This window comes from Magallana gigas, chromosome 3 (genome assembly GCF_963853765.1).
Source record: "Magallana gigas chromosome 3, xbMagGiga1.1, whole genome shotgun sequence".
In the NCBI taxonomy this organism is placed as follows: Eukaryota; Metazoa; Mollusca; class Bivalvia; order Ostreida; family Ostreidae; genus Magallana; species Magallana gigas.
The window spans coordinates 42,308,879-42,332,263 of NC_088855.1; the positions used below are offsets into that span (position 1 = coordinate 42,308,879).

The 23,385-nt window shown below is 36.5% G+C and overlaps 2 protein-coding genes across 3 annotated transcripts; one reads left to right on the plus strand and one right to left on the minus strand.

Annotated features, from left to right (window-relative positions):
- Window positions 1-808: 808 nt before the first annotated feature.
- Window positions 809-8,763, plus strand: LOC105334468 (transmembrane channel-like protein 3). Of its 2 annotated transcripts, XM_066079847.1 has the most exons (19): window positions 812-1,090; window positions 1,571-1,664; window positions 1,745-1,879; window positions 1,993-2,059; window positions 2,171-2,231; window positions 2,329-2,435; window positions 2,536-2,595; window positions 4,173-4,303; window positions 4,467-4,614; window positions 4,727-4,776; window positions 4,931-5,099; window positions 5,509-5,618; window positions 5,731-5,827; window positions 5,911-6,105; window positions 6,300-6,574; window positions 7,166-7,336; window positions 7,453-7,531; window positions 7,628-7,679; window positions 7,937-8,763. In XM_066079847.1, the coding sequence occupies exons 1-19, from the start codon at window positions 928-930 to the stop codon at window positions 8,020-8,022; spliced, it is 2,250 nt and encodes a 749-aa protein (XP_065935919.1). In that variant the 5' UTR covers window positions 812-927; the 3' UTR covers window positions 8,023-8,763. The 2 variants fall into 2 exon arrangements, with proteins under 2 accessions (XP_065935920.1, XP_065935919.1); XM_066079848.1 differs by lacking the exon at window positions 7,453-7,531 and having other exon boundaries at window positions 809-1,090.
- On the minus strand, window positions 8,575-23,366 carry LOC105334466 (ubiquitin conjugation factor E4 B). The gene is made up of 25 exons (XM_011437918.3): window positions 23,193-23,366; window positions 22,785-22,935; window positions 21,365-21,440; window positions 21,080-21,167; window positions 20,830-20,962; window positions 20,574-20,715; window positions 20,317-20,464; window positions 19,991-20,091; window positions 19,544-19,658; window positions 19,277-19,417; window positions 18,848-18,964; window positions 18,374-18,586; window positions 16,185-16,274; window positions 15,981-16,086; window positions 15,453-15,691; window positions 14,923-15,050; window positions 14,604-14,702; window positions 13,769-14,004; window positions 13,408-13,534; window positions 12,965-13,109; window positions 12,009-12,143; window positions 11,598-11,789; window positions 10,993-11,167; window positions 10,650-10,796; window positions 8,575-10,308 (listed from the first exon to the last, which is right to left on the minus strand). Exons 1-25 carry the CDS (start codon window positions 23,214-23,216, stop codon window positions 10,253-10,255), a joined length of 3,324 nt encoding a protein of 1,107 aa, XP_011436220.2. The 5' UTR covers window positions 23,217-23,366; the 3' UTR covers window positions 8,575-10,252.
- Window positions 23,367-23,385: the final 19 nt, after the last annotated feature.

Here is a 23,385-nt window from a genome sequence, read left to right on the forward strand (position 1 = left end):
TATAACAAAATAAATAGTGCCTGTTTGGGAGGATAACAGTTGAAATTGACACTCCTCGAAAACCATTGTCAACCTCCGCTTCGCGTCGGTTGACAATGGTTTTCTCGGGGTGTCAATTTCAACTGTTACCCTCCCAAACAGGCACTATTTATATAATATAGTATATATAGTTTTCCGCCAGCATACATCTGTATTCTCCTTCTTGCGAGCATGACAAAAAGTTAAAGAGTCGCGCTACTGCATGACCCTACTATTTATGACCAAGTGACTCGAAGAAATCTATTCGAACACGTACATGTACTAAAAACCCATAATGACTTTTCAAACTCTTGAGCTATTTAACAATCAAGTAATTTCCTGTAAGTCAAATTTTCCTACATTATAGAAGTTGATATGAAATGCTGTCACTCAATGGACAGAGCGACCAAAATCATAAAATGCTTTAAAATTATGTACTGGACATTTAACTCGCAATTCCATCCTTATGTCATTTAATGATAACGCATTAAAAAACTCTAGAAACCGCGCGATTTTTCGGGGGGGGGGGGGGGTGATTCCTAGAACCCATTGTGGGGCTTTAGATATATTTGGCTCTCATCAGCCCCTCCCCTCCCTTTTCTTCCAAATCCAAATCTTCGACCTGCCTTGTACCCTCACTCCATCAACTATTAAATGCCATACCGTTTACGTTACTAGAACCTGCTGTTTCCAAGTGAGATAATTCTGTGGGTACATGCTGTAAAAGTACCGCGTACTGCAGGGACAGTCCTTATATGATAGATCACATGTCGCCCTTTATCGTTGATGTGCCTGAGATTAGATAAACTCCGCATTGTTTTGATACAGATAGAGGAAGTGACAGGCCTCACTTGTCAAATCAACAAGGAGTCGACATGAATATGTATAATACTTTAAGTTCATCTTAGAATGGAATTTAATGAACAATCCAATTTGCTAAGAAATGGGGGCGACCGGCCGACGACCAGCTATGGAGGACGAGCACAAACTGTCCGTGATGCTGAGGAGTATTCCTACGACAACTCTTCGTTTGCCGTCGATTATGAGGGACTGAGTTCCAGCGATCTTGTTGGTAAGGACTAACTTTTCCGAACGTTCGACGTGCAATATTTGCAATCCCTTCGAGAATCTTGAGTTGTATGACTCACTTTTTGAAATCTGAATCTTTTGACGCGAGAAAAATAAGCTTAAACTAAAAGACCCCTCCAGGATTCGATTCAGTAGGGTTCTAAGAGCAAAGAAACGTTCATACTTCCCGAGAAGAGTTTAAACTTGAAGTAGGAAGCGTGGAATCTAACAATGTCTAAGGAAAGCTGAGCTAGCAAACGGTTTTGGTGATATTGTACACTTTGAATTAACTGGGTAGATGTATAAATTAAGACCATCAAGTTAAAGCACAACTGTACAATATGCTAAGAAAAAATTAAAAGTAACTCTCTCTCTCTTTATTGAGATTTTATTTCCATGGCTTAAAAAGGACTGTTGGGTGCAAGATATGTATAAAAGAGAGATTTGGTTTATGTCTAACTTTATGTTGACGTAATGTTTATAGAATCTAGTCGCAGCAGAAGCAAATCCATCTTGGGAGAAAGGGAATCCGCCTCTGATATTCTATACCGACTGCGATACAGTTTCCTGGACCCGGAGTAAGTATGGATACCAATGAAAACGGTTCTAACCTCGTCCACCGTTATCCACGCGTTTTATTGATGTTTTTTACGTTCAGTTTAGACTCTGAACATGTCATCTCCGAAACACAGGACTGTCTGACTGGACAGGACAAGCTCAGGTTCAAGGAGGACATTTTGGAAGGCATCCGGGAAGTTTGTTTGCCCATGAAACAGAAGCTTAGGATAAGGAGGCAAGGCGGTGCTACTTTATATATCTCTAAACTATTAAAATCACTGACATACTAGTATGAGTCTTCAGACACGACTGTTCTAACGTTAACGATTGGTTGTCCAACATTTGTAGAATAATAACGACTGACCGAGTGAACAGAAGAAGAGACCAGAATTCAAAGAAGTACATCAGTTCTAAAGTAGGTCATGACATGAAGTTTTCCACATTTTAATGATATATGCATGAAATTCGAAATACTAGTAGACATAGCACAAATATTATTCCCTTTTTTTATCTCGTTCACAATCAGTCGAGGAAGAACGGTTCTGGGTTTCTTCACCTCTGGGAGTCTTCTATTACCAAATTGACAGGTACTTTGTTCAGATTGTACATAACCTTATGATAAAGATTCAGCTACCTAGACCATTAAAGCATATATTTAATTGCAACCACATCTGTTGCTTGCAGCGTACTTTGGAAGTACAGTCGCCTCTTACTTCACGTTTCTGAGAACTCTGTTCTTCTTGAACTTGGTGACTGGGATAATTCTCTTCTCCTTCATTGGCGTCCCTCAGGTAAGGATAGGGATAGAACGGTACTGATTACACCGCGGATACAGTAGGAACAGTTTACCGATATCCAATATTTAACGATATTCGTATTCCTTATTCGCAGATTACCACTGGCGAGTTTTTGCTGGACTTGGACGACAAAGGCAAAACTTTCGGACACTTTGTACGTATCTAAAACGAAAACAGGAGAAATGAAGACTTGAATTTGCTTTTTGTGAAACAGTTTGGAGTAAAGTGTACAAGGACTTACTGTGGGTTTTTAACTAGTGACCCTTCAACACTGAAGACCTTTGCGGAACGTTTTCCACCACCTTTCTTTTCAGAGAGAGAGAGAGAGAGAGAGAGAGAGAGAGAGAGAGAGAGAGAGAGAGAGAGAGAGAGAATAAGAGAGATAGTTTCTTGGTTTACTCTAGGGGACCTGTTCTTGGTTTTCTATAGGAAATCTGTCGGTGAATGTGTTCTTGGTTGGCTGTATGGAGACCTATGGATAGTTTCTTTGTTTTCTGTATATACATATTGATAATCTCTTGGTTTTTATAGGGGACCTATTGATTGTATCTTGGTTTGCTGAAGGGGAACCTAATGATAGTTTCTTGGTTGTCTGTATATGGCATCTATTGGTATAGTTTCGTGGTTCTCTGTAGGGGGACCTATTGGTAGTTTTTTGGTTTGCTGTAGGGGGAACTATTAATAATTCTTGGTTTGCCGTAGGAGGTTCTATTGATTGTTTCTTGGTTATCTGTAGAGGGACCTATTTATATGTTTCTTGGTTTGCAGTGTGGGACCTGTTGATAGTTTATTTGGTTGTCTGTATAGGGGATCTATTGATATAGTTTCGTGGTTTTCTGTAGGGAAACATATTGATGGTTTCCTGGTCCTCTGTAGGGGGACCTGTTGATAGTTTTTTTTGGTTTGCTGTAGGGGGACCTGTTGATAGTTTTTGGGAGTTGATTTTAATCAACTCTCCTATGCAGTTACTCAGACAAACCGAAAGTGAAACAGTGTTTGGACCTCAGCACAAATCATTGCTGCTGACAAGACTTACTTCTTGAAAATAATTGATAAATTCGATGTAATGTATGCGAAAGCATTGTTTTTCAAGGAAAATTATTTATAAATACCTTGAAAATAGTCAGATTTTAAATGGTACGAACAATTTAAATATTTTTTGTAGTCGTATATATTCCTACGCCAGAGTTTAATATAGTCTCGTTCAACTCGACGCTCGGCTGTCTCCGTAAATCCTTGTCGGAGATTTACGGTGTCAGCCGAGCTTTTGGTTGAACGAGACTAGAGTTCAATATTTTATTGGATTTATACAATTTTCGAGAAATATTTCTATTGCTGATACATAGTTTGATTGAATTAATTTTATCTTTAAATATTATTTAACATGATTCATATGGGGGTTTCTCGACGGTCTTGTCGAAAAAGTCCCAAAATTCATATCATATTATAAAAATGTTAGTAATTCAACTTCATGAATTAGAAACTTCATGTACTTGTCATGCAAAATAACATATCATTGATTTTAAAATAAATAAACATCGACAAAATCAACTCCCGTCAGTTCTTCAGTACTTTGATTTTGGTTTGCTGTAGGGGAAACTATTAATAATTTCTTGGTTGTCTGTATAGGGGATCTATTGATATAGTTTCGTGGTTCTCTGTAGGGGACCTAATGATAGTTTCTTGGTTCTCTTTAGGGGGACCTACTAATAGTTTCTTGGTTTGCTGTAGGGGGACCTGTCGTACAGCATGCTGTTTTACGGTATCTACCAGGACGCCGTGGACGGCTTCAGTCTCCCACTCTCCTACTTCCTGACCTGGATAGCAGTTAATCTACTCACCGTACTCTACCTCGCCTCTAGGTTCACCTTCAATAACGCTGTTTGCTAAGTCTAAAATGATATTTTAAAACTACCCCCCCCCCCCAAAAAAAATATAAAAGCTTTAGAAACACAATAAAACCAAAAATCACAACTTGTCACACGTCAATTTGACTCCATTGCCTTGTGTTTATCCTCCTGCTAGCATGTACCTGCGCTACAGAAGAAGTAAGCTCTCAGACACGGGCAGTGACTTCCCGTTCACGTGGTCTATGTTTTGTTACTTCGACTTCACCATCAACACCAAGGCTGGTGTCAAGGACCATCTGAAAGCGTTCTGCACAGATCTGAAGGTAAGAAAACTTTTAAAGTATTATCATAGCCATAATTTCCGATAATAATTGTAATTAACAGAAAAAAATGAAATCCGATTCATTTTTAAAAAAAAAATGTCCTTGTTTAAAGGAAAAGATCCGAGAAGAAAAATCCCTGGAGGTAGTTGCTTGGTTGAAGAAGTAAGTACATCAAGAATTTCGAATTCAGCAATGCGGACATACATTACTATTTTTGAAGGGGGTAGACATTTTGTGCCCTGTTCCGTAATGGTGAGGGCTATTTGTGTAGACTTATATAGTGACAGACGTCTGTGTCTATCTCGTTGTTCCTCAGGCTGCAGATCTACTTCCTTCGGTTGGTCAGTAACGTTATCGTCCTTGGGTTGCTGGGAGGGAGCGGGTATCTGATTTACTACGTGGCACAGCAAGAACCAGACGAGCGAGATGTAGATTTCAACGAAAACCTGAAAGAATTAGCCAAAGAAATTTATGAACGCTATCGGGTAAGTGGAAGGTTCCAACGACGCGAGAAAGCAAATCGAACACCTTTACAAATATGCTATCTTGAGATTTGGGTCAGGTTAAGGAAGTACATGCATTAACACATTTCACGACTTAAAACGCGACATTCCATCGTTTTCTTTAACCCATATAGAATATTATCACTTTTCTGGTTCTTATTAAAAATAGTTCATTCATTGGAACAATAATTTATCAGTTATGAAATCTTTGCGATTAGTTTGAAATTTACTGGTTTATTCGCGAAAATTTTACGTGAAAACTTGTTTTTTTTAACACTTAGCAATTAAACTAAGTGCACCTTTACAGTAGTCTAGTGGTTGATCTCTGCATACAAAAAGATGTGTCCAACACAATGTGTCATGTGATCACGTGTCTGTCTTACATTTGTAGCTGGCCGCCGTGGTGGCTATCCTCAAACTCGTTGTTCCGTCTATCTTCAAACTTTTGGTCAAAATGGAAAGCTACCAACCACGCACAGAATTAAAATTCACACTTGCGAGGTCAGAAATTCACGAACATTTTTTAACATGATAATCGTATCATAGTTTTTGATAGCAGTATATAAACAATTCCAAACAAATGCAATACCGGATGTGTTCCCCTGTGTTTCAGGACCACCTTCTTCCATTATGCCAGTTTGATAGTGTTTATTACCTCGCTTACCAAGAAGGCGGATTGCATTGACGGGCAAGAACCACAGATCACATCGGTATAGGCAAACAACTTTCCCTTTCCCCATGATTTTTTTTCTGTCTTTGTACAAATCTGCTGTAAACTGATACAAATTTATAGACCCCGTCGTCCGTTCCATCCAACCATTCCACAAACAACAGCACTTCGTGCGCCACCAATCAGTGCTGGGAAAACATCGTGGGGGAAGAGATCTTCAAGCTGATCCTGGTAGACCTCGGGGTGTGTATAGCGGTGGGGATCTTGTTTGACGTCCTGATAGCGGTCTTCGTTCGAACCAGGACCTGCTGCTGCAAGGTACGCTATGTTCTACTTCTTGTCATACAAAGGTACGTTTGTAAGAATGGAGCCGCCATTGGTCGTGCATGTTCCATCTGTCGCTTCCTCTCCCCACCTCTCCAAGAAGGATAAATGTTTGCAGCAATAGTCTTGGCAAGGGACAAACAGAGATCGTCCTATAATGAATAACATCCTGGTTTGTTTTCTTACAGATGGACTACAGTGAGTTTGTGGTGACGTCCAATGTTTTGGACTTGGTGTACGGACAGGGCTTGGTTTGGCTGGGACTCTATTTCTCGCCATTAATGGCTCTGGTCGCAGTCGTCAAGTTATTCATTGTTTTCTATTTCCGATATTTTGTTGCACGCTTTGCCAACATCCCACCTAAGAAGATGTTCCGGGCCTCTAGATCTGGCAGTTTCTACTTGTTCCTGTTACTGATCACGTGGATCCTCTGCTTCATCCCTGTCGTCTACATACTGATCGAGTGAGTTGACGCAACTTGATGTTTTACCATGCGTATTGTCTCATACATTACGTTTAGAGAAACAGTAAGATAATGGTTTCTGACGAGTATGAATTTGTGACATTTTTAAAGATACGATCTATCCTTCGTCCGTGAATTTATAATATTTTGTAAAAACCTAATACGTTTAAAAGTAAAATGATATCATAACAAAGTAAAATTGCACAAAAAATTCGCAAGAAAGCAAAGAACGATTCCAAATACTTTCCCCCCTTTTGCCATTCAAGTTTAACGAAATACGGCTCATTTTGCGGTTCAAAATCGTCGAATACTTATGTGATTGTAATTGCTCAGAGCAAACATAGTTTTGCATTGTAAATCTAAGAAATCAAACACAAATTGAACATTGTAAATTTGTAAAGAATTTTAGGGCGAGTATGTTGCTCTTCAGATTTTAGATCTAATAGAGTAAAGAATTAATTACAAGGAAAGACTGTTTATGATTTTTTTAAAGATCAAAGTACTGAAAGTACTGGTAATAATTTTTTCCATCAGCTCTTGGTAGAGCATTAGTTCCATCTTACAAGAGCCCAATTTTCAATCTTTAATCAGAAAAACGCCCTCTGTTGACTGTGGGCCATTTGCAAAGAAAGACAGGGCTTACAAAGTAATTGATTTCCTGGACTCCTTAGATGACCTTCCCAGTTGGTTGAGCTGGGTAAAGGACGCCCTGGACTACATCGCCACCGCCATTGTTATCATTCCCGTCATCGTGGTATTAATGTAAGTAATATAGAATATGTTTTAATTATAAAACAATTTTTGGAAAAGAAGCACGATACAAGCTGGTATTAGATTGTGGGTGTTTATGCTTTAATTGTTTTATTCAACTATCTCAGACTGCTGGTACTGTATTACCGAGTGAAATCCAGCTCCTATAACGCTCTGATACAGGAGCTCCGGAGACAGCTAGTTTTTGTGAGTTCTGCAGGACGCAACCTTTGTCATATTGCTACATATTTTTTTAATGTATGTATTTCTTCTTTAATGTTTTCACCGATGTGACTTTTGTAGGAAAGGAAGATCGAGAGGAAAAAGGTGTTTGCCAAAGCATTGTCCGTGCCAGGTAATTACAATAAGCCACTACCGGCTTATAATATAAGACAGTGCACAAATACTTCAGAGCTGTCAAATATAGATGTTCCATGGTTGTGTAATAACTTGACATAGCATCTTTTAAATATTACTGGCATTTGGTGCAGTGTTAACTAGTTTCAAGTATACCACACGTTATATTTTGTATGTCCATTCTATGAAAAAAAGAAATTAAAAATAGACATTGAGTAGACACATTACTTTATAGTATGTATGATCATTTTCCAGCTCTAGGCAGCCTTGGAAAGACCACTGGATCAGCTGTCACAGGAGAGATGTCCAGGAAAACCAGTGCCGTTACCTTCACAGCATGACGAGACAACACATAGAAAGAAGTGCTCCTCACTATGTAAAGCTGTACAAAGCTTGTACATTCAGCTTTTTTATCATCACAGGACAAGTTTTTAAACAGCATAATCAAATTTCGATATATAAATTACACCAACAATTCAAAAAGACCCTAGGAATACCCATCCAAGACAGACACAACTCCTTGTGCAAAACAGCAAGACGTGATTCATCATCAGTAGAATCTTAAATCGGAGCATACTCCAGAAATGTACACATAGACGACTAGTTTTTTTAGCATTGTGGAATCCAAGATCAGATTCTAAACAGTCTATTGGAATAAACTTCATTTTTCCGAAAAGCCTCATTGTATAATACTATACATAGTGGCACCATCATTCTTTAACAGTTTTTTTTCAAAAAGTTTCAATTATTTATGATTGTTAAATCTTTATCAAACTTGATTTTTTTTAAAATTTATCATTATGAGATTTGTAAAGGAATTTAGGATTAAATATAATTTTTACATTAATCCTTGCTCTCCGCTTCCATTTATGTTACAAGGAGAACTCTTGATACAACATTTTCTCAATCATTTTATTGCCGCCATTTACAACTGACTAACATCAAACTAAATCTTGCCCTTCTTTGCCCCCCAAAATTCATTTGTACATACAATTGTATTTTATATATAAATAAAACAAAACACATGAGAAAAGTGTATATGATCACAGAATAGGTATAGCACACACACACAAACAAAAACATGAACATACATACAAGTTGATCCGAGGATTCATTGTTATGAGCAAGTGATGAAATAATGTTGTAATTCAACACTCAATTCAAATATTCAACACTGTTCAATACTGTGCTTTTTAAGGTCAACAGATTTATTTTACCTTCAGCAGAGAAATCTTTTCAAAAGATTCAAGATATTTTCAATAACCACAAGACTACTCTTGCAACTTGCAATTTATTGGGGGTGAAGGGGAAGCTTTCAAATATTCTAATGTTATTTTTTTTTCTTTTCCCTTAAAAAATTTAATTTCAAACAAAAATAATGCCACAACAGCCAATAGAACCTGTCGTCTTTGAGATTAATACAGTAGATAAATCCAGGATGTACATAATTAGGCAATTGCATTCAACTGTCACAAGTCCAATAGGTTACTGAATAAAGTGTAAATTAAACAGAAAGAAATTCATCTAGCAAAACCTTTCCTACAGATTCACTGAACACACCTAAATTGTCAGACAGATTAATACAGAATTGGATGCATTATTGCATCCCAAACTTAAAATTCATCTTGTAAATTTTCGATGAGATCACACACCCATAGGTCATGGCATCCAAATGAAATGGCTTGAAAAACGAAATTGAAAAACTGCTGTACTTTGAGTACATAATTACAATGAGACTACATGAATTCATGTTTGGGAGATTTTTTATGAAATAAATTGATTGTTTACAAATGAAAATTAGCTCTGTAGAGTTCAAATGCATCAATAAACACTTTATGACTCGAAGCACACAAGCATTAACAGTTAATAGCATAGCAACTGGACACATATGCTAAAGTATAAAATACAGATAATGTGAAGTTAGCAGTCTTGATTACAAAACTAAACAAAGTTTTCCTTTTTTCAGTTTAACGAACTTTGGGGATAAATCTATAAAACACGGTTAATTATTTTATCGAGATACACTTGACTTGACCCTCGAATTAAGTTTGAGATAAACAGTGACATTGACACCGACACAACAGACCAAAAAAATCATCATATTGTCGTAAAAAACTGTACAAATAGTCAATTTACTGAACCTGAAAAATATGTTCATTCAACTGGAACAGTCACATGACAAAATGCAAACAAGATCACAAAAAACTTTTTGTAGAAAGCTCTCGGTCTATGATAGAGAATCTGAACAATCCAAAAATTCAAGGGGCAACAACTCTATTTCATGTCATGATAAAACCTGCTCATCTATTAAAGTTGATAATGTAACTTGATATAGACTGTATTCATGTACACCTTGTTCTTCCACTATATAAAGACAAACAAAAATAATCCCATATTACAATCATGTGTTACTTGGTATCCACCATTATGAGAACTTGGTTACACTTGTCTTTATATTACCTTACATGGTAGATACTTCTATGAGCAAAGAACATGTTTTTTTTTCTACTGACATGAGATAAAAGAAAACTAAAAGAACACAAGGATGGTGTTGATCGCGAGAGTCCAAGATTATCTTCTTGTCTTTGATTGTTTCCAGGCCTCTATCTTCAACTTGATCTCATTGGCTACAAAATAAACAAATCAATAAAATGGATATAGAATTATCAAAAGCTTCTTTAAAAAGGTATGGTAATTATTAAAAGTAATTTGAAGATAGAAATGCTGGTTTTTCTTCCAAATTTGAATCGAAATGTTTCATTAAACCATTAACAGAATATTAATAATATTTTCCAAAGTATCTTTAAGTATATAAAGAGAGCTCATTTACAAAAATAAAACCAATTAAAATTATCTACGGTAAGTCTGTCAGTTCAAATTGGTTGCAGGAAAACGGTTGGCAAGTCTGTAAAAAATTACCATTCCTATTTAAAAAAAAACAAAAAACAAATTTGAGATGGTCCCTGACCTGGTTTGAGTTCCTCCTCTGTGAGCGGCTGCCTATTGAATGGGTCAGTCTGAGAGTTCAATAAATGCCGAGTGATGATTGGTCGATCCATCACAGTGCCACTGGGCAAAATAACTGGGTCATTCATCAAAGTGTCCATCAAGGGATCTATAACCATACAATGTGGATTTTGGTAAGGGAATTATCATTTATTAAATTAATATTACAACAAGTAAGACAACATAATTTTGTCCATTTATACATGTACTTAGAGACATATACATGTAGTTAAGTTCATTCATCAAAAAAAAGGGGGGGGGGAAAGGTTTCTGAAACCCTTTTCTAATTACAGATATGATCTGACCTTTGAACTCCTCTGGAATTTCCCCATAATCCACTTCTTCCTGCTGTTTTTCTAAGACAATTTTGTCAACTTTTTCCTGCAGAAAGCGGAATTTTTCTATCTCTACATTAGTTTTGATCATAGCCTTCTGCATCCTGGCAATAGCATCATTAAAAAGTTCATGGCGGTAAGATCTCTGGAAAGGGAAAATGAAATTTTTTTATAATTTTGCAATAAAATATTTGAATTCTTAAAACATTTCAATTTCCTAAAGGCCTTATACTTTAATATCTCTACCTAAAAAACTGCTTACGTAATGTACATGTAAAACAAAACTAAATCAAATCAAAGCTTGAAATTATGTACACTACCTATAATGTACAAGAACATACATATAAATGGTCATGCGCGGATCGGAAGGGGGTCCTCTGCAAAATCCAAATTTCTTTAAAATACATAATGAAATTTATAAAGTTACCAAAAATATGTCTCGGACCCCCCCCCCCCCCCCCTGTCAAACTCAAATAACCGGCGAACCCCCCCTGGAAAAATTTGGATCCAAGCATAAATGGTAATGCCAAAATTTCAGCAAATTGACTTATATCCATTCTTCTCCCTAAACATACTTCATCGTTGGCAATAGCAGTGGCGAATTGATCACAGTCCAGGTGTAGGTAGATGTCGGTCAGTCTGTTGAGCAGCTCCTTGGGTTCCCAGCCGTACTTCTCCGGGTTCTTCACTTTAAGGTTCTTACATTTTGGACCACACAGTTGTCGCAGATTGAAATTCAACATGGCTGCCAATCTATCAGCCAATTCCTACAACAGTGCAACAATGAATCATAATGGTGCAAGATATAAAGTACTGATAATTCTAGATAACAGTAAACACAAACATGCTAATAGGGTAATTATTAGAAAACTTGATCATGGGTTCCTTGAGTTAGTTGAAAGTTTTAAGAATTGTATTTTTTATTATTCTAAACTCCCAATGAATAACCTCTGTTAATATAAAAAAATTACACAATTTTAACATACTGGTTTGAGGAAGGGTTTCCTGATTTTCTCGGTGAGGTATTGGAACATATCCACAGTCTCTGTGGCTAGTGTGAGGTAAGATCTGCACTGTCGCTCATCCATAGCAAGCTGCCTCTGTCGGGACTGCTGCTGGTCCTGTTACAAACAAACATTCATTATGATCACAGAACCATAGACTATTGATTAAACTTTATTATGAACCCATCAATTTTCCCTTCTTGATACTGTCAATTTTAAAGGGTGTGATCCGATTTTCCAGATCACCACACTGTGGTTTTCCGATTCTGTATCGCCACTCTCTGAAACTGATTACTTAGTACACATCAAATAACACCCATACTTTAGCACCTTTTATAAATAGAGTTCGTTTAAAAATAGCATTATTATATAAGTGAATGTCATACATTTGATTTTAAAAACAAAGTTTTGTAATTAAAACTTTAAATAGACCAGGGTATATAATAAATTTATCATTATAACAGTAGCTTGATCCAAAGAGATGGATCATGTCTCATTGCCAGGCACAGATCATCAAATCAAACTCGTGTCCTGTTTGATCTGATGATCTGCGCCTGGCAACTCAATGTGATCCGACCCCTTGGATCAAGTTACTGTTATAATAATATATATCTATATATCAATGACAAGATCAACAGTCTATGTACATTGTAACATCAAAGTCTTGCACAAACAAAACCAAGTATAGAGGTCATTAATGGCGGCAATGCATTCTGAAATTTATTCATCTTGTGTATCTTTAGTTTTTGAAGTAAATTTTGATCATGTTTAGAAGTATTTTACATCAAAAGTTGATGACTTAATATATTACTTCCTATTTAAGTCCATTTTCCCCCTTACCCCTTTAATTCTATTTTAAACATTTTAAGGATCAATGCTGTACACTATAATAGTTCAGACACTGACCCCCTGACCCCTCCAGATGACCCCTGACCTACCTTGGGCTGTCGCTCCCATTCCTCCATGTTCTGCATGGCTTCCTGGATCTCATGGATCCGCTTAAGACAATCCAGACTCTCATCCAACAGGAAGGTTGTGTCATTCATCAGCATGTTCACAAACTTCACAAACTGTTTGCCATTGCTGTGTAATAACCAAGCATAATCATCAGTTCTGGTAATGATACATCTTGGATTCTAACGGTGTACCAAATACTATACATTTTTTCCCCCATAGGTGCTAATTTCTAATTTAATACGAAATATTAGGAACATTTTTATGCAAATTTATTTTTTGAAATTTCTGAATTGTTACTTTAAAAAAAATTTCGAACCTATTTCAGTTATGAGACTATTTATTTTACACATGAGATGATACATGTGCCACAAAATTTAGTAAGTGATAGCCCCTGCCGAGGGAAATCATAAACAGCTAATCTTACTCTGCCTCCTCTATCATGTTGAGCTGATGCTGTGGGGTCTGCCACATGGTCTTGAAGATGATACTGAGATGGTAGCGGATGGAGAACTTGTCATAAAACTCATTGCTGGCTCCTGTGGTTTCAATCTCTGTCAAAAACAATTTGGCACAGAAATTAAACAAAAGCAATAGGTACACAGCATATAAAGCATTACATAATCAACGTGTCATTTAGACATACGAAAGTGGGACCAGTTAGAAACTCATCTTCACACAAACACTAATCATTATCATCCCATCCCTACACATATAACATCCCATTAAAAACACCAAAATATGAAATTAGCTGATAAGAACTGCACATCTGTCGATTCACTAAATACCTGTGTAAAACTTCATCAGAGCCGGCACCAAATGTTTGAGGGCTAGAGGGTGCAGTAAAAACTGCTCATTGAGACTTCCGGTTCTGCGTTGGACGCTAGGGTTCATGACAAATACCACCTCGACCAGCTTTGCGGTCAGGTACGGGTTGCCGATGTATTCATTGTTACACACCATCACTATCAGCATGTGGATGATCTGGGTCATACAGGGGTCATTCAACACGTCAGGGCTGAACCTGGAAACAGCAATAATTCATTTGTGTATTTCTCACTAATACTGGTAAATATATGTTATAAAATTAGTTCTGAAAATTAACTCTGTCAAAAAAAGCCAAGGAAAATATATTTGATTTTGTACATGTATACGCAGCACTGGACTAAAAAATTCATGCAAACTTTGGTGACGCAAAGCTTAGCCTAGCGTTGTTTAAAGAAGAAATGATCAGTTAAATTTGGTTTTATTTTATCAGTATAAAGGATAAGCCTTTTAATGAAACTTGCATTTATCAAACTACAATTATACATGTCATAAGTGACAGCTTTTGGCTTTATTACTTCTGACAACTATTTTATTGGTATTTTTCTTATTTTATCAAAGTAAATATACCCATGATACTTGTATACCGTAAACCAACTTTATTTCTCGATTTACTTCCTAAAAACTGGTTTGCGACAACTAATGTTCACGACCAAGCCTTCTCCAGACCCGTCTTGTTATAACAACCATGTGACATGGACTGGTTTTCGGCGAGAAATATTCGCGACGACGAAAATTTCTCACACGTGAATAAAAGTTGGTTTACAGTATATGCAGAAACAAATGGTCACAACTTACTGAATAACAAACAGGAGATAATCAGCAATGTCTTCTAGATAGAAGTCAGGAAGAGCTCCAAATGGCATTGGCACATTCTTGGGCAAGGGCAGAGTTTGACTGAAATGGATGATGAAACTGTTATCAAGGCTTCAGTTTTATGGCAAAACTCAATATGTCTATTGCATTAACTGTTTCAAGCTTCTTTACTTTCCAAGCTTCTTTTTTAAAATAAGTTCATTAACAAGAGATTTCCTTTAAATGATGTTGCTATACAATCCAAACCTTAATATGACTGGTATTTAGTGTTATTTTTACATACACTGGAAAATCTACCTACCCCATATTCTGAGGGTCTGCAACTTTAAGAATATACGTAGACACACCACTGTAAAAATTTAGACAGTGTCTAAGCAAGGACTCGTCCAAAATAGCTGCATCAGCACAGAGTTTACTCTTCTGTAACCTCTGAAAAATGAAATACATATTTAATTAATTAAAACTCCATGATTTTTTTACATGAACATGTATGTGCATCTACATGATTCATGTGGATGCACATGTATAAACATAAAATTCTAAATTAAAACAGTATGCATGTACATTTCAACAATGATGAAGGGTGAAAGTTTTCGGGACAGAGTCTGATGAGTACTGTGGAATCATTTTTATTTGTGAAGGTCAATGTTAGGGGGTAGCCAAAATTTTTCTGATTTGTGGAGACATAATTTTGTCGGTAGTGAGTTTTATTTTGTTAATAAATACTAACAAATGCTTGTAAATGTTCATGGGGATGTAAATGTGTGTGCAAAGGTTACCCAAAAAGCCACCATTACTGGTCCCCCATGAACAATGATGATTTCACCGTACCTGAACTTGAGATTTCCATTTCTTGAGCATCTCCTTGTTCCGTGCGGCGTGCGGGAACTGGCTCCACTGGGACTCTGTGTTCTCTAGGTCCTCCACCATTCTGTTGAGATCACGTATTGCACGAAGACGGCGCTGGTACCGCCGAACAGCAGGAATGATTGACAGGTGGTGACAATGGAGGGTCAGGAAGAAACATTCAGTGGGAAATTTGGGGTCCTGCCAGGGGGGTGTTTCTTTAGCTTCAATTGTATTGGAGAAAAAACATCAGTACATGCAAAAATTGCAAATATTTCTACATTCATTACAGACATCAGATATGATATGCAAAAGGAAAGTACGTTTCATCCAATACATTTAACATTACTTTGAAATAATTTTTATTTCATAAAAGAAAAAAATTCCACATCCTGGTAAATATTCTAAATACAGTAGTACATGCATATGCGACATTATACCCAATTAAAATTCTTTCATTATGCATTTTTTTCACATTCATTGCTAGATACTTTAGAACTTAAAACTTCTTACATAATTCCTTGATCCATTTCTCTGCATGTTGAGGAAGGGCCTTCAGGCGTGTCTCTGACTTAATGCCCACTCGAGAATTTGGATGGAATGGGTAGTATGTGTCAACCTAAACCAAATTACAAGCAAACAATTCCCTATTATTACATGTCTCAAGCAGAAATAACAGCAATTACATTGGTTCTTGTAATGCAGCACTTGGCTTACCTTGTCCAGCGAGATTTTCACAGACAGCTGTTGAAGGACGGACAGTAAGTTCAACATAAATCCATCTCCTGCTACATATCTCTCATCCACCTGCAAAAAAACCCAGATATCCTTATTTATTTATATATAACTGTTATCTGTCAGACTAAAAGTTTGGAATGTAGGAAGATTAAAACAAGAGGCCCAGGGGCCATATCGCACACCTGAGCAACAATTGCCTTATTCTGATCAAATTAGCATTACAATATCAAAATATCTTGACAACTAAGTACAGTAGATCTTGCTTAAAAAAATTGAAAATCTGCCAATTTTTATCCACTTCTTTTTTTTGGTAAATACCAAGCCCCTTTTATTGTTGTACCTTTTTTTGTAGATTTTTCTCTATTCCTATATACCACCCCCCCCCCCTCCATTTTGTGGCCCCACTTTTCTCTAGGGAATCATGGTTTCATCAAACTTAAATCTGCATTACCTGTGCTTTCACACTAAGTACTGAGTTTTGGACCGAAAACTTTCCCAGAATATTTTAAAAGATTTTCTCTATATATTCCTATGTAAAAATTCAAACCGCCATGACGGCCCTGCCCTACCACTAGGGACTGTGATTTTGCAAACTTAAATTTACACTACCCGAGGATGCCTCTACACAAGTTTAAGCTTTTCTTGCCAAATAGTCTTTAAAAAGAAGATTTTTAAAGATTTTCTCTATATATTCCTATGTAAAAATTCATCCCCCATTGTGGCCTCACCCAACCCCTTGACTATTATTTAAGCAAACTTGAATCTATATGATCTGGGGATGCTTCCACTCAAATTTGGGCTTTCCTGGCCTAATAGTTTTGAGAAGAAGATTTTTAAAGATTTTCTCTATATATAAAAATTTATCCCCCATTGTGGCCCCGCCCTAACCCAAGGGACCATGATTTGAACAGACTTGAATCTACATTATCTGAGGATGGTTACATGCCAATTTGAGCTTTCTTGGCAAAATAGTTTTTAAAAGAATTTTTTTTAAAGATTTTCTCTATATATTCCTGTATAAAAATTTATCCCCCAATTGTGGCCCCACCCTACCCACGGGGACCATGATTTGAACAAACTTGAATCTACACTATCTGAGGATGCTTCCACTCAAATTTGAGCTTTCCTGGCCTAATAGTTTTTGAGAAGAAGATTTTTAAAGATTTTCTCTATATATTCCTATGTAAAACTTGATCCCCCCCCCCCCCCATTGTGGCCCCACCCTACCCCCAGGGACTATGATTTGAACAAACTTGAATCTACACTACCTGAGAATGCTTTCATTTAAATTTGAGCTTTTCTGGCTTTTAAAGATTTTCTCTATATATTCCTATGTAAAACATGATCCCCCTATTGTGGCCCCACCCTACCCCCGGGGACCATGATTTGAACAAACTTGAATCTACACTACCTGAGGATGCTTTCACTTTAATTTGAGCTTTTCTGGCCTGATAGTTTTTGAAAAAAAGATTTTTAAAGATTTTCTCTATATATTCCTATGTAAAACTTGATCCCCCCCCCTTGTGGCCCCACCCTACCCCCAGGGACTATGATTTGAACAAACTTGAATCTACACTACCTGAGAATGCTTCCATTTAAATTCAAGCTTTTCTGGCCTAACAGATTTTGAGAAGAAGGTTTTTAAAGATTTTCTCTATATATTCCTATGTAAAACATGACCCCCCTATTGTGGCCCCACCCTACCCCCGGGGACCATGATTTGAACAAACTTGAATCTACACTACCTGAGGATGCTTCCAGTTTTTGAGAAGAAGATTTTTGAAAAATACCAACAAATTTTCAATAATTCTCAATTATCTCTCCTTTAAAGAGGGTGTGGCCCTTCATTTGAACAAACTTGAATCCCCTTCACCTAGTGATGCTTTGTGCCAAATTTGGTTGAAATCTGTCCAGTGGTTCTTGAGAAGAAGATGAAAATGTGAAAAGTTTACAACAACGACGACGACAACGATGACAACGACAGACAACGGACAAATTGTGATCAGAAAAGCTTACTTGAGCCTTTGGCTCAGGTGAGCTAAAAACAACAACAAAGAACTCCTGATTACTGTATGGTCAAGGGAATTTTATGGCCCAATCTTTCTACATGAGAATTCAATACATTCTTAAATTTTTATCAATCATGTACACCACTGTTCTAAGCTGACCTGTATCTGGGATTTCTTGGCGTTCCTCTCCAGAGCTTTGGCTATGTAAGATAATGCCAGGTCGCGGCTCTGTCCATTGACTAGAATAGTGTGCAGGATTTTGAACAGCTCGGCCCGGGCGTACCCCATGCCATGCTGCAGAGACTGGTGAATCAGCTTGGTGCTGTCAGCCGACAACTGGTGGCCCGAGAAAAACTTCTCCACTACTTTGGTCTGAACAGAGACAAAGAGATCACAGTGAAGCTTTGTACAGTGAGATATATATACAGGTGCATGTTTAATAAGAGATGATATTTATTTATACTTGTCTCCCTAGTCTCTCTCTCTCTCTCTCTCTCTCTCTCTCTCTCTCTCTCCTCTCTCTCTCCTCCCTCTCCCTCTCTCTCTCTCTCTCTCTCTCTCTCTCTCTCTCTCTCTCTCTCTCTGGTCAGCAATGATTTAGGTGAAGACTTTGAATTTGTTATTTATACTTACATTATCCTCTGCAAAAACAGAGAGCCCCAGGAATGGCCCAAGCCAGGACAGCTTCTCTAACTCCATTCCTGTGGCCTTGGTGAGAGTGACCGGGATCCAGTTTACCAGCTCTACAGCCTGGTCAGTGAAACAATACACATCAGTCAAACCACTGGTCATAATGGAGCAACAAATCTAATTCAGTATGTGATACAGTTAACTGCCACTATTGTTTCTGTGAGAATTTGAACAGCTTCCACTCCAATTCATAAGTTTCTTTCAAAATTGTGTAATGAGTCACTTATATTATTTAAACCAATGGTTTAGAACATTAAATATGTATAATTCACAAAAATCAAGTAAACTTCTGATAAATCAAAAATATGTTGACAAGAACTGAACCAAAATGAAATAATTTAAAGAAAAGAAGAGGTTTCCTCTCCCACTCACCAGGCCACATATAGGTCGCGAGTTGCCACTCTTGATTTCACAAAGCTCGGACAGGACGGACAGAGGGTCTCTGTAGTCTTCACTGTCCAAGGACATGCCATGGATATGTCTGTTTAAGCCCTGTAGGACTGGGATAAACACCTACACAGAGAGACAAACCATCATTGAATACCATTATACAATTACATGATGATACTGCATAAGGTAAGATTCCTGCATGGTGATCTTCACTGAAAGGTGATAAGAATTTGCATTGTGCTGGCTTACCCTTCTAAATGTGTCCCTGTCATCACATGTGGTTTGCACAAGCTCAGGGAGAAAGCCGCGAGGTAAGTTATGAGACAATAGATAGGAAAGCAGTAGAGAGTTGCCCCCAACAGATCTGTCCAAAAAAACCAATACATGCAGCTTGTGTCATTAAATAAATTCATTAAGATGGAAACATAAAAATTTTATAGCATGCCTTTTATAGCAAAGTCTGGTGATAAATCTAATTGTCATAAATACTGGCTTGATTACTTCATTTCGTTTATATTGTACATAGTACATGTATCTGCATTCAATTAAAAAGGAAACTTTTGGCAAGAGTTTGTATTTCACATTCTTAAAGAGTTGTCAAGATGTTTATTCTATAAATAATGTATCAGAGGGGTATCTATCTTCCCACCCCACAGTAGTAGTAGACCACCACTTGGCCATAAGGGCGAGTGTTACCTGGGTGTGGTGAGTCCTCCCTGCAGAACTATTGCAGTATGACACACACACTGATGTCTAGCACTGGACAACATCAGACTCAATGGAGGGACACTTGCTCTCTGAAAATAATATCACTTCATTTATATTCATGATATTTCCATAACAAGTAATTATCATATTACATAAATATGTGGTCTAATTTATAATGTACTCTGTTAAAAAAAGATGTTCTTTTTCAATATACAAAATGAAGCTCATCTTCTTTGAAATGCAAAACATGCATGTATTATTATTGCTGATTTACATTCAAAACTGATTATCTGTACAGAGTTGACCTCCCCTACCTTTGGAGCCAGCCTCTCCTCCAGCCCGGCCCTATCGTAACAGTCCATCAGATAGCTGATCATCTCCACCTCCTTACAGTTTTCTGGCTGGTACTTGGCAGAAAACTCTCTCTTTGGCTGCATATCTGGTGACATCATTGTGCCAACACTGTCATTACACAAAAAGGAAATATCATTTACTGTACCTGTTTCATAAATAAGAAGTGCTTTCAGCCATCACATCATATATTGAGGGGGGGGGGGGGGGGGGGGGGTACCTTCTTGGGCTTGATCCTGGTTTCTTTGGGGATACAGCATAAGAGAAATTGGGTCGAATTTTTAACACTGGATTCTCTGGGCAATCTCTGATTTTCAACAGCATTTCCATCAAGGATTGATTAATCATCTCCTTACAGTCATCTATACAATGAAATGTACAAAAAAAAAGTCACAGTTAGAACATAGATGCAACCCTAATTTGGTGATATTCATCTGTAAATATATCATATCAAGAGAAAACCAAATTATATTTACCTTCAGCCTCACAATCTGCAAGTTCAGGTATGTACACAGCATCTTGAGTCTCTTCTTTCCAAGACACCAAACACACTCGACCCACGGCCTCAGTAACCTGTTCTACAGTGGCTTCTGATCCAATACTGGTATCCTTTTCATTCAAATGAATAATTGTGATACAATAAACAATCATTTACTACAGTATATAATATGATAATGAATCAAATTTGAATTTGCTCCTAAAACATCAGTTATTAAATGCATATACCCTTCTTCTTTTGATCTCAAACTTCATATCTGAGTCATCAACTTCCATTGTTTCTATTCCAGAATCTACATCCATTTGTGATTGTGAGCTAATGAAATTCAAATGTAAAGAAAAATATCGAATCAATATCCTTTTTATCTGAGAAAGACATAACCAATAAATTTGCAAAGTAACTTTTCCACAGAAATAATGAATTTGTCTATTGCACTTATTTATTTATGAAATAAAGAAATCATCATAATTTATAATAAGATGCATTTCTTAAGCAACACTACAAATACAAACTTCTTTTCTGAACACTCGGAATCCATGTCCAGGCTCCTCTGAGATTCTGGGGTGATAGGATCCACATTAAGACTGCCTATTAGCAAAATATTAACAATGTAGAACCTTAATACTTTCTTGTACTTCCCACTATTGATTTTCAAATCTAAAGTGATTACAATTACAAGATGTAAATATTTAATGTCTATCTCAGTAGCAATTTACGACCAAAGAATTTAATTATCTTTGATTTTGGACAACCAACCCATAGGTCTTTACTGTTACCTTAGAACAATGCTGTAAAGGTTAAATATATCTTATTGTATCCAAGAATACAATCATAGTTAAATGAAGTTTTTTAATTATCATATTACTATAATATAATGAAAAATATCTACCCCTAAAAGGTTTAATTTTTTAAATACATAATAAACCAAAAACAAACACAAAAAAAATTCTTTAAGAGACCTGGAATCATGAAAATATACAAGTGTATGTTTGTTCATCCTAAAACACATTTGCTCTTGAGGCAGATTGCCATATTATCATGTTGAGTATTATTTTGAATGATATTTTTAACAAAATTATTTAAACAAAAAATTACATATATTTACATGTATTATCAATATGACCTGGCCAACAGATAAGTTAACAAATAATAAAACCATGTGTACCTTTAAACAACAATAAGTTCATTATAATAATGAGAAAAGTTTGGACTTATGTGAAAAAGTAAACAAAGCAAACTGGACTGATAACATAATTTACAAAATGCAGTCTACAGCAATATTTAAATCTTATTTTTGCTGATAGTTTTTCTACTCAATCATTATTATGCAGACTGCCAGAACAAAGAAATACAAGTCAATAAGAACCTATGATTTTACGAATTCTGATCAAAAAAGTGTATGTTTGTTCATCCTAAAACACATTTGCTCTTGAGGCAGATTGCCATATTATCATGTTGAGTATTATTTTGAATGATTTTTTTAACAAAATTATTTAAACAAAAAATTACATATATTTACATGTATTATCAATATGACCTGGCCAACAGATAAGTTAACAAATAATAAAACCATGTGTACCTTTAAACAACAATAAGTTCATTATAATAATGAGAAAAGTTTGGACTTATGTGAAAAAGTAAACAAAGCAAACTGGACTGATAACATAATTTACAAAATGCAGTCTACAGCAATATTTAAATCTTATTTTTGCTGATAGTTTTTCTACTCAATCATTATTATGCAGACTGCCAGAACAAAGAAATACAAGTCAATAAGAACCTATGATTTTACGAATTCTGATCAAAAGCAAATTTTCCCCTGTAATTTTTTCTCAAATGTATTTCCACAACAGTTGGAAGGTATAAGAATTTTTGCATTTCTATCTTTGCTTTCTTTAATTAATTAAATTCTTTAAAATAATTAAAACATACTAGGAGGTGTGCTGTTAGTTCTTGACATTGTGGATTGGGAGTCAGAGGCCTGGCTGGATGCCCCACTGGCCTGGGACAGACTTGGAGATCCGTCGCTCTGTGAACTAGAGGATGCATTACCAGCCAATCTGGCAAGTCTTCGACGCCGGATCTACAGAAATAAATGTTTCTTTAATATGTCATCAAAACAGATATTTTTATATCTCTCACTGTGTAAAAAAATTAGGCAACAATGTAACCATTAGAAAGCCCAAGTGTTCTTCAAAATTTTGAAAATATGAATGATATAAGTTATAACTCACATGCACCAATATAACACCATTGATCATTATTTTTTTGTCAAACAACAACAAAAGGCATGTGCATAGTGATTTCAAATAACTTCCAAAACTAAACTCTAATACTCACCTCGTCTGGAGTTAATTCACTCATTTTTCTTAGAATTCTTTTTTACTTTTTAAAGAGTTTAACATTAAAACAAACAGGACATTATGAGATATAAATCAGCTGTCATCATCTGCTTCATAGCCCTTTTTCTGTTTTCGATGTAGAAATGATTCCTACGTCATCCTTGACCCGGAAGTATTCGGTAGTGATCTTA

What these genes read in the sequence shown, in the direction of transcription:
- LOC105334468 (XM_066079847.1), top strand. Translation starts at nt 928, where the DNA reads ATGGAATTTAATGAACAATCCAATTTGCTAAGAAATGGGGGCGACCGG. An exon ending in CCTTCATTGGCGTCCCTCAG is followed by an intron (nt 2,436 to 2,535) that starts GTAAGGATAGGG and finishes CCTTATTCGCAG; the next exon opens with ATTACCACTGGCGAGTTTTT. An exon ending in GTAGTTGCTTGGTTGAAGAA is followed by an intron (nt 4,777 to 4,930) that starts GTAAGTACATCA and finishes GTTGTTCCTCAG; the next exon opens with GCTGCAGATCTACTTCCTTC.
- LOC105334466 (XM_011437918.3), bottom strand. Translation starts at nt 23,216, where the DNA reads ATGAGTGAATTAACTCCAGACGAG. An exon ending in GTGAATTAACTCCAGACGAG is followed by an intron (nt 22,936 to 23,192) that starts GTGAGTATTAGA and finishes TTATTTCTGTAG; the next exon opens with ATCCGGCGTCGAAGACTTGC. An exon ending in CCAGGATCAAGCCCAAGAAG is followed by an intron (nt 20,465 to 20,573) that starts GTACCCCCCCCC and finishes GTGTAATGACAG; the next exon opens with TGTTGGCACAATGATGTCAC.